General features: G+C 37.5%; 1 protein-coding gene across 3 annotated transcripts in view; it reads left to right on the forward strand.

The window, feature by feature from the left end:
- The window catches only part of PCDH19 (protocadherin 19), a 114,003-nt gene that overhangs the window by 62,573 nt on the left and 29,437 nt on the right, over positions 1-21,993 (forward strand). For 2 of the 3 annotated variants that reach the window (XM_044234560.1, XM_044234558.1), the window contains one exon: positions 6,890-7,062. In XM_044234560.1, the coding sequence (XP_044090495.1) occupies positions 6,890-7,062 (173 nt within the window). The remainder of the gene's footprint in view (positions 1-6,889; positions 7,063-21,993) is intronic. The other variant, XM_044234559.1, reaches the window with a different exon arrangement.

Genomic DNA, 21,993 nt, shown 5'->3' on the forward strand with positions numbered 1-21,993 from the left:
TTTGTTTTCATAGGAAAACAGCCCCTCTTTATGTGCACTGATTAGAGTAACTTCACAGCCAGGTTCTGTTTTTGGAACCTTGAGGGCTTTGAAAAACCACAAAGGCCTTGGAATTTATGGGATCCATTGAGTTTAGACAAAGCACAATACCTGGAAAGATACAGGAGGTCTTGTGTGCTATGCTTTTCTGGGGACTAAGGTTTTTAAAATGTAAAATGTTTGGAAAATGTTAAGTGAGAGTGGTAACACCAGGTGATAAAAACCCTGAAAACTGTGTTCAAATAGCTCCCAGTAATGTTTGAAAGGGGTTTCACTGTATGTAGTTTCTTGAGGATCCATTTACACACATGGAAAAATGTCCCAGCCAGGAAATTCTGAATCTTGTTATCAGTTTTAATTTTACTATCAAATCCTGTCACTTTTTTTTAAAGATTTTATTTATTTATTTGACAGACAGAGATTACAAGTAGCAGAGAGGCAGGCAGAGAGAGAGGGGAAAGCAGGCTCCCTGCCTAGCAGAGAGCCCGATGTGGGGCTCGATCCCAGGACCCTGGGATCATGACCTGAGCTGAAGGCAGAGGCTTTAACCCACTGAGCCACCCAGGCACCCCCTGTCACTTTTTTTTAAAAGATCTTATTTATTTATCTGAGAGAGAGAGAGAGAGAGAGAGAGTAGGAGCATAAGCATGGGGAATGGCAGAGGGAGAAGTAGATTCCCTGCTAAGCAGGGAGCAGGAAGGGAAGAAGTGGGGCTGGATCTCAGGACCCCAAGTTCATGACCTGAGCCAAAGGCAGATGCTTAACTGACTGAGTCACCAAGGCGCCCTTCAAGTCCTGTTTCTTTGAATCCAATTTCAGGAGAGTTTTGAGAACTTCTTTTCCTATCCATTTTTTATTTTCCTCTCTTCACTTCCAACTTATCCACGGATGCTTCTTGGACCCTTCTTTTTGGCATTCTCCAGCAGTCATTACCTGTCTTGTCCAGACAGTTTACACCCAGGCTTCTTTTTCTCTCGCTCGGGTAAGCCAACAGAAAGACAGAGAGCAAGGGGGTTTCCCCAAGCACAAATCAAAGCTGAGAAGGATAAAGTGTGGATCTTGAATGGAAAGGGAAGATAGATGGCACATCATCTTTGCACCACGGAATCTGGTGTTATATTTCCGTATTTTCGTTTGTTTTCAGAACATCACCTAAAACCTGCAGGTGTACCCAAGGTTTATGTCAGGATTCCAGATTAACAAACCGAGACAGTTCAGAATATTTTTCTGGATGTGCTTCCTTCCTGCTCTGTTTGTTTCCTTGGTATCTTCTCAGCGCAAGGAAAGCCGGCAGTTGCACTTTGCTCCTGCTGCAACACTCTCTTTCCTCATGCTTGGTTTCTGTGCTGCTGTTTGATATCTACACCTGTAGTGCTTCTGGAGCAATGACAAGCAGGGCATGAGGCTGGAGCACAAAGAAAATAAAGCAGGAAATGAACAAGATAGCATAGCAGTGTGGTGAGGAAAATGAACCTTGACTCCAAAAGCATACAGATTGCTTTCCTTTTCCACCCAGATTGTTCTGGGAGTTTTGCCGCACCTGGGATCATGCCTTGTCTATAACAAGGGCTGGTACGTGTTTCTTGAATGAATGGATGAACGAAGTTGAAGAAAATCTCAGCATTTTTTCCAACGAGAGCGAGCACTAAAGTTCCCTGTGAACAGCAATTTCTGGGGCTCCTGGGTGGCTCTGGCATTAAGCGTCTGCCTTTGGCTCAGGTCATGGCCCCAGGTTCTGGGATCCAGCCCCACACTGGGCTCCCCACTCAGCCGAGAGTCTGCTTCTCTCTCTCCCACTCCCCTTGCTTGTGTTCCCTCTCTCACTCTCTCTCTCTCTCTCTCTGTCAAATAAATAAATAAAATCTTAAAAAAAAAACCCAGCAATTTCTGACCTTTGATGTGCATAAGAATCACGTGGGAAGCTTGTTAAATGCAGTCTTTAGCTCCATCCCTAGAGAATCTCCAGTTTTCATAGGTTCCCAAGGCGATTGTGATGCAGGGAGGAGATCCGGGAACCACTGAAGAATCATCCTTATATTCTCTAAATATAGTTATAATACTCTTTACTTTTACTTCCTTCTCATTATTACTCTTAGATGGCATTCCTTGGGTATGTGGTGTCATCTACTAGGAAGATATGACCTGTTTCCTTTCAGATTATTCTAGCCTTTGGAAAGATTTCCAATATTTTAAAGGATAAATATAGGCCAGAATTTGAATAAGGTTTATTTATGAAGCATTTTGTGAGTAACTCTTATGTTCAGAGTCTTGCTCTGGGTGTTTTCAAACAAATCTATCCCTTTGTTGGCCACCAGCATGGTCATAGAAACATTTGCATTTACAATACCATTACAAATGGGTACCCCTAATTTATTGTCCCACAAAAGTTGGTTTACAAGTTTTTCATTTCCCAAGAGGTACACATGTAATAAAACAAGTGAAATCAGCATTTTTCATGCCTAGGATAAATTGTTATTTGTTTTGGGTGAGTAGCCATTTACCAGGCTGTTTCACAATTTGCAACATCTTGCTCACTGGGTCTTAAACTTTCCCCAAATCCATTGATTAAGTCACTAAATGTCCTTACAAGACTAGAGTAAGTGGTACTTAGTTCATCACATAGACAAACTGATCTTTAAGTGGGTTAACTATTCCAGGGTTTGCAGGAGGAGAGTTAGATCTCTTACTCTCTTTTTTTTTTTTTTCAGAGAATACATAGCTATCACTTTGGGAGTCTTTTAAAAATTTTTTACTAAGTTTTTAATTTCAATTCCAGTATAATTAACATACAGTGCTATATTAGCTTCAAGTGTACAATAAAGTGATTCAGCAATACTATACACTACTCAGTGCTCATCATTAAGTGTACTCTTAATCCCCATCACCTATTTCACCCATCCCCCCACCTCCCTTCTGGTAACTGTCAGATTGTTCTCTGTAGCTAAGAGTCTTTTTCTTGGGTCGCGTCTCTCTCCCTCTCTCTCTTTCTTTGTTTTATTTTTTTAAATTGCACATGTGAGTGAAATTGTATGGTGTTCATCTTTCTCTGACTGACCTGTTTCGCTTAGCATTATACTCTCTAGCTCCATCCATGTTGTTGAAGGTGGCAAGATTTCATTCTTTTCATGGCTGAATAATGTTCCCTCATATATATACCACCTCTTCTTTTTTTTTCATTTTATTTTATTTTATTTCTTTTTAGTGTTCCAAAATTCATTGTTTATGCACCACACTATACCACCTCTTTTTTATCCATTCAACTACTGATGGATTGTTAGGCTGCTTCCAGAACTTGGCTATAATAAATAATTCTGCAATAAACATAGGGGTATGTATAGCCTTTCAAATTAGTGTTTTTGTATTTTGGGGGTAAATATGCAGGATTGGGATTACTGGATGGTAGGTTTGTTGTATTTTTAATTTTTTAAGGAAACTCCATATTGTTTTCCACAGTGGCTGCACCAGTTTGCATTCCTACCAGCAGTGTATGAGGGTTCCTTTTTCTCCACATTCTAAACAACAATTGTTATTTCTTGGGTTTTTGATTTTAGCCAAGAATACCTTTTACACTCACACTACCAGTTCCAAGTAGCCAATTCTTCACTATTTTATTATGTCTCTCATTTCTACCTAAAAAACAAAATCTCTGAGATAGTTTGTAATATTCGGATGTATATAAAATGCATGATCAAACTTTTAAAAAGCAGATCTAAACCAATTGGGTGAACATAAATAGTGATCCTTGACATTCAAATCACAGCAATTAATATTATATTTATTGTGAGGCTTTTGAGAAGCCAAGACAAAATGGTAAGTACACCAGAGTACATAGTTCTCATTTTTTAATAACGGAAGGACACACATTTGACAGAATTTCTTTTCCTGTTCCTGAAATCTAGAAGCAATTAACATAGTGAACAGTGTCTGACTATAGTTTATGGAAGATAGAGAAACATTATTTAACTACAGATTTCCTGTATCAATCCTAGAAAAACACTACAGACATAATATTTAATTATAACTCAATGAAGACATTACCATATGGCGTAATGATCATATTAAACAATAACCATTTTTTGAGCTTTTGTATTTACCCAGTACTTCATGCGGGGTATCTCGCTGAGTCCTCAAAATGGCCTTGCAAAGAAGGTTTTAGCAAATGCATTTTACAGACAAGGAAACTGAGGCTCAAAGACATTAGCTATCAGGCCCAAGGTCCAATCAATGAGGTGGCACAGTATGGATTGTCACTTGTTCTAATGACAGCACTCTTTACACCATAGTCTGGAAATCCAGCATGCCGTAGGAATAGAGTTTTAAAGAACCTAAAACAGTGGTTTTCAACTGAGGATGATTTGGCAATATATGGAGACCTTTTTGGTTATAATTTCTGGGAGAAGCACTACTAGCATCTAATGAATAGAGGCCGGGGATGCTGCTGTACATTCTACAATGTGCAGGATGGTCTCTGACAACAACAAATTATGCAGCCCAAAATGTCAATAGTGCCAAGGTTGAGAAACCTTGGTCTAAGGGATGGCAAATTGCATTGTTCTCATATTCCTCTTCAACATATGTCTCAAGCCTATTTTGGCAACTGCTGAAATGCACTCAGTTCAGGGTTGACGTCTCTGGCTTAGAGCAACAATTTTGTGTTGTAGATTGAAGAAATTTTCATGTGCTCCAGGTACCAGAAATGCAGGTCAAAAAATTAATTTTGTTTTCAAAGTATACAAACCAGGTGGGTCATTTCCTTTCTTCTGAAATTCAGGAGTCCATGTGGGAAGGACAAAATACTATTTTTTCTAAAAGACAAACTTTGAATCTGTTCAAGCTCTAGCATTAGTATTTACAGGACACCACCACATCTGTGCCGTAAAGCTAGAAATGGCTACACACTCTAAAGCCTGCATTTCCAATTGGTCTTCTTGACCATAAAAGAATTTTAAGATGATTGGTTTTTTAATAGAACTACATGCTGGTGGGTCCACAGGGCTGAGGAGCTTCATGACATAATTTGGAGGAGCTGAGTGTGTTGGCTTATTGAACGATTTTAGTTTTAATACAGGTGATGCTCAGTGATCCTTTCTGAAAATAATTAGCAAACAGGTCAATGCTTTACTCGCTCCTGCTCTTCATTTTCTTATAATTATGGCTTTCCAGTTAGTGCCCTTTTGATCCTTTCTTTTTCATATTCAGAGCAGCAAGAATTCTATATCTAGGTTGGTCATATGTTAAAAATCTGCAGTGATTCTTTTTGACCAATGTGGTGAGTGACAATGTTTCTACTGTGTCCATGGCATAGCTCTTCATCATGTGTACTGAATGTTCTTACTGAGGCCTCAAAGAGCCAGGCCTGTGGATGTACAAGGTTGAGCACATCAAACGAGTTTGCACTATTCTCTCCACAGGCTCCCTTTTCACAGGTATAGTAGGTCCGTTGGGACTTGTCCTAATTCACAAGCATGACTCTCCGTTGTTGAGACAACACATTTTCTTGAGTCTGTCTTTGCTGCATCCTCACTGATTGGGGAATGGATTCATCATTCACTAGGTATTTCAGATTCATAATTTATGGATTATGTTGCACATCTGTTGCATACTGTTGCACATCTGTGGATTCTGTCAGGACATACAAAGTATTAGAAATAGCAGGTGGGGCCTCTATGGATGTACCTTAGGTATTATCCTCTATTTTTTTTCAAGGTTCTTGGATTGTATGTTTAGGGCATTGTATGGTGGATTGATTTAATAAATACAAAAAAAATTGGCCCATAAACCCCTCAGCTGCAAGTTTTCATATTCTTAGCATAACTACACCCAAAGTTTTATTAGAATTCACTCTCTGGTTCTCACTTTTGTCTTACTGTGCATGCATCGAGGCTTCTCTTCTCAGTTCCTTCCTCTCCCTGTTTTCTTTGAAACTGTCTCTCTGACTTTCTCAGTTAAAACTGACCTGAGTTCTCTGATCCCGATAATCCTTTCTATTTTAATTGCATTACCTCAATTTCTGCCACTTCAATTGCAGGGGATTAGTAGACATCTTTGGAAAAGCAATATACATAGTGGTTAAGGGTCCAGGCTCTGAAGCCAGACTGCTTGGGTTTGGTCTTAGATCTGTTGCATTTTTATCAGCTGTATGACCTTGGGTGAGTTACGTAACTTCTGTGTGCTTCTGTTTTTCTCATCTGTAAATGGGAATATTTGTGGTACCTTTCTCTTCCATATTTGTGGTGATTAAAAAAAGTTAATTCATGCCAAGCACTTAGAATAGTGCCTTATGTATAGTAATTGCTCAGTAAACATTAGCTATTATTTTACTTTAATTATATAAGAAGAGGGAAAACCTTCTGAAATGGTGATATTATTTGCAGGTGGTTTTTTCAGATTTTACCTTCTTCCACCATGCCATGTTGAAGATTATGGAATGAAAGTATTAGCTACAGCAACATCCAATAGTGGGAACCTCTCTGCAGCATTAAGTTCCATTATCTTTATTTTTTTTTAGATTTATTTACTTATTTACTTACTTGAGAGAGAGGCAGAGGGATAGGGAGAGAGAGAATCCCAAGCAAATTCCCCACTGAGCACGGAGCCTGATGTGATGCGGGGCTCGATTTCACAACCCGTAAGATCATGACCTGAGCCGAAATCACAAGTTGGACAGTCAACTGAACCACCCAGATGTCCCAAGTTCCATTATCTCTAAACAGAAATTCCTCTTCTTTCTACTCTTTTGGGCAATCTAGTCACTGTTGACCTCACCAGAAAGCTGACATCATCCTGGCTCTGAAATATTTTAAAAATTAGATGATCACAGTTGTTAATTCTCATTCTTTCTTCAACCCAGCAGCTCTACCTTCAAGGACTTAGAGGGCAACAGCCTGAAGGATAGTGGTCATGAAGAGAGCGACCAGACTGACAGTGAGCATGATGTCCAGCGGAGCCTGTATTGTGATACTGCTGTCAACGACGTGCTGAACACCAGCGTGACCTCCATGGGATCTCAGATGCCTGACCATGGTAAGGGCTGGTTGGATGTAAGTCACAGCCATAGATCACAGAGAACCCAGAATGTTCGTAGGTACACTATACTACTTTACTGTAATGAGTGTGTGGTCAAGGCAGGCACTGTGCTTATGCCCGAAGAGCATCTAGAGTTGTGAGATGTCCTGACACCAGACCAGATTTTTCTTTATCCTCCCTGAGTGGATCCCCTAGGTTTGTATAATGTTCAGGCATTTTAAAAGCTGACTACATATACATATTGCATACATTCTCTCCAATAATAACTGCACTGAGCACATAGAAAATGAGCAGATGCCTTCTCACCAGGAGTAAATGCCTTTTTCTGCTTTAGTACGTGAAATTTAACTGATCAGTTGAGTTGCACAGAACATAGCACTAATGAGACCAAAGGGGTGGGTTTTATTTCCATATTAAGCTAGTTAACTTTACTCAGAGAGAGACTCTGTTCTCTGACCACAGATTGTATGCCCTTTACTGAAGAGAGAAAGTACCAAACTTCCAATTTTGTCTGTGGGGCTGCTATGCCAAATCCCTCTAGCCTCCATACACATGCCTGCCATTGATCATAGGAGAGACTGGTGTAAGAAAACATGGCTGACTCCAAGCAACATTCTGGGCATATGAAAAACACCTCAAAACAAAGCTCAGGACTGGCTTTCTCATATATGAAGATGAGTCTCTTTTTGTGAATGCAGCCACACATGCTTTAGCAAGAGGAGCTATTTAAAACCATGCTGGGCATAAACCAGGGTATAAAAACATTAGCAGAGTTCTGCTAAGGCAGAGTGTTCAGATGGACTTGGGTACAAATGTCATTTTCAATGTTTTATTGATGCAAACATGCTGGGAAAACAGCCTGTCTTTTTCAATTAAGAACTATGAATTCAGCTTGGTGTTTAGGCTCAGTGAAGCTTCAGAATGCGTGGCTATGTCTTGAGAGAAGCTAGACGCAAGCTCAGCTGGAAGCCCCACTGCTAAAAGACTTAAAGAGGAGAAAACAAAATACGGTGATTATGTGCTGGTCTTCAGCTGTTTCATTTCACTGTAAACATCATTAAATGCTTTTGTTTTGGTCTTATAAATGAATCCGAAGGGGGAAAAATTGCACAGTTCAAAAAAGGAAAGTTTTTTCATGGAAAAAAAGTTTGTCGCTGTAGATTCTGTTAAAAGGCCTAAAATCCATCCCTTCCCCAGACGGCTCAAGTGTCAAAGTCTATAATATATAGAGGTCATTACTAATTGTGCATTGCTTTCTTCCCTAACTGGCAAGTGGTGAAATCCATGGAGATAATATACTTTCTGGGCAACCTTACTAAGACTAAAGATGAGAAAACTGGACATTTATATAACTGAAACAGAGACTGTTTAATTCTCAGAGGATTAGTAGTGGGTCACAGGGTACAGAACGGTATGTATCACTTACTAGCCTTGTATCTCAAAAATGTGCTTTTTCATTTATATCAGAAAGGGTTTTAATTAGATGCTTTTTAAAATGAAGTGAATCCAGGAAAGGAAATGGTCATAATTGATTCTCACTTTATGCCTGGCTAGAATAGCTCTGTTTTAATTTTTGTCGCATTTTTCTAGAAAACAGTATCAGTGGACTATGCTTAATTTTTCTGAGGGAGTGTTTCTTACAAATGGGATGTGTTGTGTGTGTGTATATATATATATATATATATATACACATACATATACATATACATATATGCATATATCATGTAGATTGTATAATAATGAGGGTTTTCTAAAGCAAACATGTGGCATTATTCCAAGACTCTCCTACATAGAAGGTGATGATTACACACATGCATGTACACACAGACACTTTTTGCTGTTCCATTTTGGCAACAGTTTCATATTTTTTTCTCAGTATTCAGTTTGCACATATATATCTTAATTTTTTTTTCCATCATTCCATCAGTGGCTAAATCTTAAGCCAACCCTTGAGTTTGCTTTCTTTCACTTTCGTTTGGTTGAGTCATTAACCTTTGGGTACAGATGGAATTCAAGTCGTGCTTACATCTCAGGCTCTACCTTATGAGTTCCCAGTACTTGTGAGGTTTCCGTAATAGTATTTAACTGTTATATCCCAAATAAGCTCTAGGCTGGGCACGTAAATTGTGTCACCTCAGTTATTGCTACCTCAAACAACAGCAACAATTTCAACAATTAACATTTTATAGCATTTTACTATCTCAAACTAGGATTCACATAGTACTTCTCATTTTAACCTGAGGCAGAGTAGTTGAAAGACAATCACTGAGCCAATTAACCACATAGACCTGATCTCGTAACCATTCTAACAAGAATAGTTCTAGGTATATTAATTCCAGGGCAATATGGTACTGTTTCTTCTGGGGACTACCAATTTGGAAAGGTCACGAGGGAAAATGGAATCTTCTCTGGACTCAGACCTGCACTGAAAGTCTCAAAGATTCTTTGAGGGGGGGAAAGATAGTCCCTGGCATCTTTGGTTCATTGATGCTGTGATGGGCATCTCAAACCCAAGTGCCCTTGTTTTGGCTTACCTTGGATTTCATGTCTGTAGATTCTGTGTTTTCTAACTTGGATATTAGCACAGAATTTTTCTTTGCATGTATAGAGACCCATGATTGATAAAGAATATTAGGATTTTCAAAATAGAGATAGTTTTATGCATCTGTTAATTTTTTCCTTGAGCAGGAATGGGTTGTTCAGTGAGCTATTACTGTGTTGCCAGCATTGAGGAAAAGGTATAAATTATATTTGCTCCCCACTTTCCCAGACACCTGGGTCCTGTGCTTCTAAACACTGCCGAAGTTTCTTTGGGTTTTGTTCTCCTAACTGCTACAGCAGAAGAATGCTTAGTGTGAATGTTAAAGGTACTTCATGACTTTCAGAGTAAAGTCTCAAATCCCTTAATTTTCAGCAGCCCATCTTTGAGAACAGTCCTCTAGGGATGGAACCCAGAATCAGTATATTCCACCAAAGAAGAACAATGTCTGGAAGGCTTTTGCTCCCAAAGGGCAAAGCCAGGGGTTTAGCCACTTGTGTCTGGATTGTGTTTTGACTGCCCCAACCTAATACAGCAATGAGCTGGGTCAGGGTGGAGGTAAGAAGGAACGACAGGAATCTGCTTTCCAGATTATTATCAATCCTAGTATCACTCAACTTGCCTAAGACTAGGTCACTTGGTTAATGAACTGGCTGAGCTGAATTTCCTTGTTGCCAGGTGATTGAATTACACATTCATTTATCATTTGAGTGCCCTTGAATTAATATGTCTCAGCTTGTCCCCAGTAATTCAGCTCTTATTGTCATGGCTTCTCAGAAAAGAAGTGATGGAGAATTCTTTATCCTGCACTTTCTACTTACATATAGCACTTTTTGGAATGTTATCTCTCTGTAGCTCTCAGAGTGCCTTGAGAACAAGGAAGTGTTGTCATTCAGCATATTTTACTGCCTGATTTGTTCTTGAGGTGATTTGGTGCTGAGCTTAAATCCTTTAACCAATGCCTTCTCTTCTCGAATTTGCCTTATTTGGTAAAATTACCAACTTCTGGCAAGGCCAAGAATTTTGCCTTATGCAACTGCAGCAGACAGTCTCCAAGAAGAGTAACTGACCATTAGAGAGGTAGAGGTGCCAGAGATTCATGGTTTTTTTGCATAGTTAGGGGTATCACTGGGTTTGAATCTCTTCCTCTCATTATTTCTGGGTTGAGTAGTGCTGGGGTTAATAGCTTCCTTCTCTTCCATGCTTCTTTGCATGACCGTTTGTCATGACTTGGATATACCATTATGTTTACTTAAATATGTAGTCCTTTTGGGAATCATGTCCTAGAACTATACATTCTAGTCCCAAGCTCAACTAATTTGTTTCAAATCATACTCATTGTCTCTTACTTTATGATTTTAATTATTGATTATAAATTCAACTGAAAAGATGACTCTAATTGCACTAATGTGGATCTAGTTTGGAGTTCACGACAACACTGAATTGGTTTGCCTCCCATGCTAATTGATACCACATGGAAACAACATACAGAAACTCAAAATAACAGCTATTTGCTTTTGTATACAAATACATCCAAACACGATGTAATGATTGCTTTATTTCTGGAAATACAAATCCTTTTGGATTTTACTAAACTTGTTTATTTGGTAGTTTATCACCTGAATATCATTCAACACGTTTGTTGTGTAAAACATGGATCGAAAGAACTTGATCTGTGCCTAATACAACTGCTATTACAAATTAACCATGAAAATATTCTGTAGGTTTCACACTATGCATATTCTAGTTTCAATCACAGGTATATTAAGATGTTTACACTTCCAACAGTCTATCAGCAATGTGTAATTTTATTTCCTCTAGACTTTTAATGAAATTATGATTTAGTGACTGAACATCCTTTGCTTATCCTCTTACCTATCCCCCTGACTCACCTCTCATCTCACTAAATTTCCAAACACTCATTTCAATTAGTCTCTTGGCAAAACAGGGTGTTCTCAATGGAGAATATTTTGTGACATTGCAAAGCAGTGTGCTGCTGGTCTCCAGAAATGGTAGCATGGACCAGATGTTCATAGAGTAATCGAAAATTCCATTTTATCAGAATAGCATTTGCTGTCAAAAACTTTTATCTTTACTTCAACAAAGAGGTTGATTAGATCCCCCTGGACCTGAATTAGCATCTTTGAAGCTAGATATACTGTTTTGCAATTCATGTGGTTCGTTATCCCCTGGTTGCTCACATAGAATCTTTTAAAAATGTCTTCAGCCTCATGCATATATATACACGGTGAAATGTTTAATTACTTAAACAATGGAATGTATATGCATATAGCAAATCTATGTATGTGATGTTCAGCTGTTTTCATCTATCTCAGGTATACAGTATTCTAATGCCAGGTAGGAACAATCCATGAGTAGATATGTATCTTTCACCTGTTCATTAAAACAATAATTTTGAGTGCTCACTGTGTACCTGTCTCTGGGAATTGAATGTGTCAGTTACTGTTATTATTGACTGTGAAAGTTCTCATCTCTTTAGCTTTGCTTATATCTGGGGTTTACTGAATTGACCAAGGTCAGCTCAATGAAGAAATGAATAACTCTTTATGATTTTAGAAATCATTATAAGAATAGAGCCTGGTACTATTATAAACCTTATTAACATTGTGTCAACTAGGTGAAAGAAACAATAAAAGAAGACTTATAATCAAGATCTTATTTTTAATAAGAATATCATGAAAGACTCTTCCTTGACACCCTAATTTGAACAATGTCACAGAATTAATCATTTTGTTTTTAAACCTATCAGCTCTGAGGCCGAACTTCTTGCTTACTTTTAGTTAATTTCATTATAATACGATAGGTTTAATCTCTAACATGTCCAGTTACCTTGTTGGTTTAGAGGCACTCAGTGGTACTCAATGCTCGGTCTTCCTTTTCCTCTGATGTCCAGGAAATTTTATCCAGTCTCAGTCTCAGCAGTGGCTGGGCAGGTGGGAATAGAGGGACAGGTGGATGATTTGTTTATTTCAACTACATTGCTGCACCAGATAATTGGACTCCTTTCAAAGCATTATTTACATTTTACTGGCAAGACAGTTGCTGGAATAAAAAGTTGTCCTTAACCAATGGAAACATCCATGCTGTTAGCAGTTGTTTGCTACCATTATATTGGCATGGGCCTTTTGGTCAGAGAATTCTTTTAGGACAGTTGTCTTCATCTGCTTTGAAATAGAAACACCGTGCCCCCTACTTTTAAAAGAAAAATAAGATGTTTTCCTGATCCACTTGGAGCTTTTAGTTGTCTCATATTCAATGTCTATTTTAAAAATTGATTTTAATTACCTGTGGAAACGGATTCATTATTCATCAAAAAAATAGATGTCAGGGGCTTTCTTGACTGGTTGACACTAAGAATTTCTATACTTTTAAGCACTTAGAAAGCACTGGAGGATAGAAATTATATAAAGGGAGCACACTGGATAATTAAGAATTTTATTTTCTAGGAGTTTATGAACCAGTAGCACAAATAGTCTGGTATGGAATAGACCGCATAGGATCAGTGAAGAAATTAATCAAGATTATTTGAACTGGAAAGCAAAATACATTTCAAAGGACACTGATGTAATGGAATCCCTTTGGTGGAATAGTGGAAGGAAGGCCCTGATATAGTAAGGTAAATAAAATTAGACTGTATTTGGGTGATTTGCTAGGTGAAGGTTTGCCAATTGCTTTATGATAAAGCAAGTTCCATAGGCCATAAGGTGGGACACTGTCAATAGGATAACAGATGAGAAGCAAATCAAGTTGTTTTATAGGGCTAGATCATATGGGTTGCTTTGCATACTCAAAAAAGTCCATTGAAATGTCAAGATCCTCATCTTCTTTGGGTCTTTCTATTTAACGACATTTCTGTCCTATTATAAGGTGGTTAAAAAACTCCATCAGGATGGGAAAACATAAAACTAAATTTGTCATTTACATATTTATGAAGTTGTTTTTCTATTTGTTTTCCCTGAACCCCTTTAATATGAAATAAATATAGGGAATTGAGTCTAGTCATAATTTAAAAAGCAATTTCAAGAATACCAAAATCATTTGTCATTCCTTTACTGTATGGGCAAAATACTCGTGAGATGGTTTTCCTCTTTTATGGATACTTTTTGTCATCCAGAGTCATGTCTTAGCCTCAGGTATTTTTGGTCTCTGTCTTTACCAGATGGGTGACTGCCTGTTTACTTTGGGCCAAGGAAAGGCAATTTCACACATCTTCTTTAGAATTGGCTTTTTGACAAGCAAGTCTTTTCAATTTCTTTTCCTCCATGGCTTATCCCCAGCAAATCCCCAAACGTGGAAAAATCAATGAGATCCAGACTGGAAAATGTTTGAGCTGGCCCTTAGAGCCATCATTAAAGTTGTTTTTTTAGAGACTTACACACAGCTCAAGTTGGGCAGACAAAGCCGATTCTTTTGCAACTGGGCAGAATGCAGTCCCATGAACCAATTATTCTGCCATGCAGGGAGAATACAAACCAGTTATCTATCGCTGGGCCAAAGAGATGATCAGTGAGATACGAGTCTCTAGAATTGTTTTGGAGCAAACCCTTTGGGGTTGGACATTTGTGTGCAAGTGACAAAGCCAGGAGGGTGTTGTGGGATTTTAGGTTTTGTGGTGAACCTTGAACTTCTTCACTCAATATGCAGGTCTAAGAATTGTTATTGGAGGAATTTGTGAGGTGGTGTGTCACAGAAATAATTTGAAAGGCACGGACTCCAGAAGTGGCCAAAGGAGTTTATCAGAAAACAAGCTCTTTGTGGCTGAATTTATTAAAAGTTTTGTCTCATTGAGGTAGCCTCATGAGAGACATTTGTCTTGTGAGGAATCCTGGTAATCAGAAATAATAGTTCTACTTCATTATTCTTTGCAATAGTATAGACAACAAACTTGCAAGGTGTTAAATCTGAGATAATAGATACCATTTTATCATGTTAGTTCTTTTATTTATTTATTTATATTTATTTGAGAGAGTGTGCATGTGTGTGGGGGGAGGGGCAGAGGAAAAGAGCAGAGAGAATTTCAAGCAGGCTTCCCACTGACCAAATAGCCAGATACTGGCTTGATGCAGGGCTCCATGCAAGGCTTGATCTCACAACACTGAGATCATAACCAGAACCAAAATCAAGAGTCAGTTGCTTAACCTACTAAGCAGGCTCAGGTGCCCCCTAAGTTAGTTCTTTTAAACCTTAGTAATAGCCACTTTAACGGCAAATGAGGCACTTCAGGTTCCTGTTTTAGTTTAACAAAAAGATTTTCAGTTTGGTGTAAGTTAGAACCTTAAACATACATTCATTCATCTTCTCCTATCCCAGTTAGCTAAGGCTTAGGTTCTTTCTAATTCATGGTCTAGTGCCTAGTGATGCAGGAGTGCCAGTGTAACCTGCTTTAAATAAAAGCATAACTTGCTAACCTTGCCCTTTTAAATAGATATCTGTAAACAAACACTGCTGTAATCACCTGGAGAAATTTGGTAGCCTTAGTTGACTCCAGCAAGGCAGCTTTCCAGCCATGAGTTTGCAAATTTAAAGCCAGTGCCAGAGATATGTTTTCCAATTTGTATGAGGCAGCTTTCTTCATTTCTAAGTTCATATAGACTCTCCTTTCTATCCTTAGCTTGGAGAATAATAGATTTTTGACCACTTGCTTTCTTTCCTCCTCTTGGAGTTTCCAACCTGTGTGAACAATAGGATATTCCCCCTTTTAATACATGGATAAGTGGGAAAAGAGGAATAGTATAGGTTCCAAGATATTTAGACTGGTCACACTGTTCCAAGGCATCAACATCTGCTGTTTTTAATCATTAAAGAGGCTGTCAGTTGTTCTGAGCATCCAAAAGAACGGTTTTGATTTTAATTTAATTTAAAAATCAGCTTATTGAAGAAGAAATGCCTCCAGCATGTAAGAGTCAGCTTGCCCACTGTTGATAAACCACAGCAAGTCAGATGCAGAAGTTGACCCACCATTCATATGCAAATATATACCATTCTAAACTTGGGGAACTATTATTTTTATCACTAACTAGAAAAATCTAGTCCTTTTATTATTTTTTTTTAGTTTTTAATTCCAGTTAGTTAACATATGGTACTATGTTAAATTTCAGGTTCAGCAGTTCCATACATGACCCTGTACTCATCAGGATGGAGCACTCCTTAATTCCTGTCTCCTATTTAACCCATTCCCCCCCACTTCCCCTCTCTTAACGATTAGATTGTTCTCTGTAATTATAATTCTGGCTATTTCTTTGACTCTCCCTCTCCCATTATTTTCCTTTGTTTATTTCTTCAATTCCACATATGAGTGAAATCATACAGTATTTGTCTTTCTCTGTCTGACTTAATTCGCCTAGCCAAATACTCTCCTGATCCATCCATATGGCAAGATTTCATTCTTTTTTATGGCTGAATAATAATCCCGTGTGTGTGTATACTACCTCTTCTTTATCTATTCACCAATCAGTGGACACTTGGGCTGCTTCTGTATCTTAGCTAATGCTACTATAAACATAGGGGTGCAGGTATTCCATTGAATTAGAATTTTTGTATTCTTTGGGTAAATAACCAATAGTTCAATTGCTGGAACATAAGGTGGTTTTGTTTTTGACTTTTTGAGGAACTTCAATACTGTTTTCCAGAGTGGCTGCACCAGTTTGCATTCCCACCAATAGTAGTGCAAGAGGGTCCCATTCTCTCCGCCCTTGCCAACACTTGTTGTTTCTTGTGTTTTTTATTTTAGCCATTCTGACATGTGTGATGTGATATTGCATTTAGTTTTGATTTGCATTTCCCTAATGATAAGTGATGCTGAGCATCTTTTCATGTGTCTCTTGGCAATCTGGATGTCTTCTTTGGAGAACTGTCTGTTCATATCTTCTGCCATTTTTAATTGGGTTGTTTTGGGGCTGTTGAGATTTTATAAGTTTGAGAGACCGAGAGAGAGAGCGAGAGAGCAAGCACATGGGCAGGGGCTGAGGAAGAGGGAGAGAGGATCTTAAGCAGACTTTGGCTGAACATGGAACCCAACATGGGACTTGGTCTCACCTTGAGACCTGAGCAGAAATCAAGAGTCTGAGGCAGAACAAACTGCACCACCCAGGTGCCCCTCATATTTAGGTCTTTAATCCATTTTGAATTTATTTCTGTGTATGGTATAAGACAATGGTCCAGTTTTCCTAACACCATTTGTTGAGGAGGCTGGCATTTTCCCACTGGATATTCTTTCTTGCCTTTTTGAAGATCAATTGACCATATAATTGTGGCATTATTTCTGGATTTTCTATTTTTTTTAATTTAAATTCAATTAACTAACATATAGTATGTCCTTAGTTTCAGATGTAGAGTTCATTAAATCATCATTTGCATATAATACCCAGTGCTTATCACATCATGTGTCCTCCTTAATGCCCATCACTCAGTTACCCCATCCCTTCACCTACCTCCCCTCCAGCAGCCCTCAGTTTGTTTCCTATAGTTAAGACTCTTCTAGATTTTCTGTTCTCTTCTATTGATCTATGTGTCTGTTTTGTGCCAATAACATACTGTTTTGATTATTGCAGCTTAGTAATAAAACTTATGGTCTGAAATTATGATGTCTCCAGACTTGTTCTTCATTTTCAAGATTGCTTTTACTATGCAGGGTCTTTTGTAGTTCCACACAAATTTTGGGATTGTTTGTTCCAGTTCTATGAAAAATGCTCTTGGTGTTTTTGGCAGGGATTACAGCAACCATGTAGATTGCTTTGGGCAGTATAGACATTTTAACAATATTTATTCTTCCAGTCCATGAACATGGAATGTCTTTCCATATCTTTGTGTCTCCTTCAGTTTCTTTCATTAGTGTTTTATAATTTTCAGAGTATAGGTCTTTCATCTCTTTGGTTAGGTTTATTCCTTAGGTGTCTTATTATTTTGGTGCAATTGTAAATGGGATTGTTTTAATTTCTCTTTCTACTGCTTCATTATTGGTATATAGAAGGGAGACAAACCATAAGTGACTCTTAATCTCACGAAACAAACTGTGGGTTGCTGGGGGGAGGGGGGTTGGGAGAAGGGGGGTAGGGTTATGGACATTGGGGAGGGTATGTGCTTTTGGGTAAATAGGAAGGGGAGATGAACCATGAGAGACTATAGACTCTGAAAAACAATCTGAGGGGTTTGAAGTGGCGGGGGTTGGGAGGTTGGGGTACCAGGCGGTGGGTATTATAGAGGGCACAGCTTGCATGGAGCACTGGGTGTGGTGAAAAAATAATGAATACTGTTTTTCTGAAAATAAATAAATTGGAAAAAAAAAGAAAAAGAAATGCTATAGATTTCTGTACATTGATTTTGTATCCTGTGACTTTGCTGAATTTGTTTATCAGTTCTAGCAGTTTTTGGTGGTCTTTGGGTTTTCTATATGTAATAGCATGTCCTCTGAAAATAGTGAAAATTTTTCTTCTTCATTGCTGATATAGGTGCCTATTATTATTATTATTAGTTGTTGTTGTTGTTGTTGCCTGAGTGCTGTGGCATAGGACTTCCAGTACTTTGTTGAATAAAAGTAGTGAGAGTGGATACTTGTTTTTATTCCTAGGAGAAAAACTCTTGTTTTTTCCCCATTAAGGATGATGTTAGCTGTGAGTTTTTAAGATAAGGCCTTTAATATGTTATGGTGTGTTCCTTCTAAACCTCTTTTTGTTGAGGGTTTTTATCATGAATGGATGTTTTACTTTGTCAAATGCTTTTTCTGCATATATTGAAATGATCATATGGTTCTTATTCTTCCTCTTATTTATGTGATGTATGACTTTGATTTGTGAATATCGAGCCACCTTGCATCCCAGGAATAAATCCCATTTGATCATGGTGTATGATTTTTTTAATGTATTGTTGAATTCAGTTTGCTTGTATTTTGTTGAGGATTTTTGCATCTATGTTCATCAGTGATATTGACCTGTATTTCTCCTTTTTCAGTGGTATCTTAATCTGGTTTTGGTATCAGAGTAATGCTGGCTTCCTAGAATGAATTTGGAAGTTTTCCTTCCTTTTCTATTTTTTCAAATTTGGTTGAGAAGAATAGGTATTAACTCTTCTTTAAATGTTTGGTAGAATTCACCTGTGAAGCCATCTGGTCCTGGACTTTTGTTTGTTGGGAGATTTTTGATTACTGACTCAGTTTCTTTGCTGGTTATCTGTCTTTTCAATTTTTAAAATTTCCTTCTGTTTCAGTTTTGGTAGTTTATATCTTTCTAGGAATTTGTCCATTTCTTCTTGTTTTCCAGTCTGCTGACATATTGTTTATCATAATATTCTCTTATGATTGTGTGTCTGTGGTGTTGGTCGTTAGCTCTCTCTTACTTGTGATTTTGTTTGGGTCCTTTTGCTTTTTTTCTGGATATAGGTTTATCAATTTTATTTATGTTTTTAAAGATCCATCTCCTGGTTTCATTGATCCATTCTATTGTTTGTTTAGATTCTTTTTTAAATATTTATTTATTTATTTTTGAGAGAGAGAGAGAGTGTGGATGGAAGAGCAGAGGGAAAGGGAGAGGGGAGAGAATCTCAAGCAGACTTCCTGCTGATCACGGAGCCCAATGCTGGGCTCGAGCTTATGACCCTGAGATCGTGACCTGAGCTGAAATCAAGAGTTGGATGCTTAACCAACTGAGCCATACAGGCATCCCATGTTTTTATTTTTGTTTTGTTTTTTAGATTCTATATCATTTATTTCTGCTCTAATCTTTATTATTTCTTTCCTTCTGCTTGTTTTAGGTTTTATTTGTCCTTCTTTTCCTAGATACTTTAAGTGCAAGGTTAGGTTGTTTATTTGAAATTTTTCTTGAGTTAGGCCTGTATTGCTATAAACTTCCCCCTTAGAACTGTTTTTCTTAGAACTGCATCCCAGAGGTTTTGGACTATTGTGTTTTCATTTTTGTTTCCATGAACTTTTTAATTTCTTCTTTGATTTCCTGTTTGACCCATTCATTTTTTAGTAGCATGTTGTTTGGTTAAACAACCATGTATTTGTGGTCTTTACAGATTTTTTTTCTTGTGTTGACTTGTAGTTTCATAGCATCGTGGTCAGAAAATATGTACTACCGTGATTTCAGTTTTCTTGAACTTGTTGAGGTTTGTTTTGTGGGCTAATGTGTAATCTTTTTTAAAGACTATTCCATGTTCAGTGCACTTGAAAAGATTGTGTATTCTGCTGTTTTAAGATGCAGTGTTCTGAATATATAAGTTAAACACATGCATTCCAGTGTATCATTCAAAGCCATTGTTTCCTGTTGATATTCTGTTTAGATGATCTGTCCATTGATTTTGGTGGGGTGTTAAAGTCCCCTAGTATTATTGTGTTATTATCAGTTATTTTTTTTATGTTTGTTATTAACTGTTTTATGTATTTAAATGCTCCTATGTTGGGTGCATAAATATTTACAATTGTTATATCTCCCTGTTGGATTGTTCCCTTTGTTATTATGTTGTTTTCTTTGGCTCTTGTTACAGTCTTTGTTTAAAGTCTATTTTGTTAGTTATAAGTTTTGCTACTCCAGCTTTCTTTTCACCTGCATTTGCATGTTAAATGTTTCTCTATCCCATCACTTTTAATCTGCAGATGTCTTTAGATGTAAAATAGATCTCTTTCAAAACATGAGAGACTGTGAACTCTGAGAAACATACTGAGGGTTTTAGAGGGGAGAGGCATAGGGGCATAGCCTGGTGGTAGATATTATGGAGGGCCCATATTGCATGGAGCAATGGGTGTGGTACATAAACAATGAATCTTGGAACACTGAAAAAACATAAAGTAGTATTTAATGGAGTACTACTTGGGTATAAAAAAATAAAATGGGTCTCTTGTAGGCAGCATATAGAGTCTTTTTTTTAATCCATTCTGATATCCTGTGTCTTTTTTTCTTTCTCTAGATTTTTATTTAAATTTGGTTAACATAGAATGTAGTATTAGTTACAGATGTAGAATTTAGTGATTCATTAGTTACATACAATACCCTATGTGCATCACAACAAGTGTCCTGCTTAATCCCTATCACCTATTTAACCCATCCCCATGCTCCCCTCCCCTCCAGTAACCCTCAGTTCATTCTCCATAGTTAAGAGTCTATTTCTTGGTTTGCCTCTCTCCCCTGCCCCACATGTTCATTTGTTTTGTTTCTTAATTTCACATATGAGTGAAGTGATATGGTATCTATCTTTCTCTGACTGGCTTGTTTTGCTAGTGTAATACTTTCTAGCTCCTTTTATGTTGTTGCAAATGGCAAGATTTCATTCTTTTTTATGGGTGAGTAATAGTCCACTGTCTTCTGAATGGAGCATTTAGTCCATTTACATTCAAAGTAATCATTGATATGTATTCATTGCTATCTTATTATTTGTTTTGTCATTGTTTTTGAAGATTTTCTCTGATTCTTTCATGTTTTGCTGATTTTATTTAGTGATATATTTGGATTTTTTTCTCTTTATTCTTTGCATGTTTATTACTGGTTTTGATATGTGGCTACCATGAGGTATATAACCTCTTATATAGCAATCTTTATTAAGTTTATGGTCATTTAAATTTGAACCCATTCTTTTCTCCCACATTTTCTCCCACATTTTAGGTGTATGTTATTATATTTTATAACCTTTGTTGTGAGTTCCTTGACAGGTTTTTTGCAGGATTATTCATTTTCACTGTGTGTTGGTTACCTGTGTACTGTCACTTTTGGTCTCTTCTTTCCATTCAACATGGCCCTTTAAAAGGTTTCTTGCAGAGTTGGTTTAGTGGCCATGAACTCCTTTAGTTTTTGTGTCTGGGAAAGTGTTTAATTCTCCTTCTTTTCTGAATGATAGTCTTGTCAGATAGGATATTTTTGGCTGAAGATTTTTCCCATTCAGCTCTTTGAATAAATCATGACAGTCCCTTCTGGCTTATAAAATTTCTATTGAAAAATCTCCTGCTAGCTTTATGGGTTATCCTTTTTAAGTTAGTGACTTTTTTTGTCTTGCTGCTTTTAGGATTTTTTCTTTATCATTCTATTTTGGAAATTTAATTACATTATGTCCTTGTGTCACTCTTATTGACTTTGATGGTTGTCCTCTGTGTCTCTTGAATCTGTTTCCTTCCCCAGATTAGGAAAGTTTTTGGTTATTTCTTCAAATAAATTTTCTGTCCCCCTTCCTCTCTCTTCTTCCTTTGGGACTTCTATAATATGAATGTTATTATATTTGACGGAGTCATAGATTTCTCTAAGTGTGTTCCTGTTTTGCACAATTCTTTTTCCTTTCTTTTGTTCAGCTTGTTTACTTTCCATTACTCTGTCTTCTAGGTCACTAATTCATTCCTCTGCTTCTTCCATCCTGCTGGTCATTCCATCAAGTGTGTTTCTCCTTTCATT

The sequence above is a fragment of the Neovison vison genome, chromosome X (genome assembly GCF_020171115.1).
Source record: "Neovison vison isolate M4711 chromosome X, ASM_NN_V1, whole genome shotgun sequence".
NCBI classification, from domain to species: Eukaryota; Metazoa; Chordata; class Mammalia; order Carnivora; family Mustelidae; genus Neogale; species Neogale vison.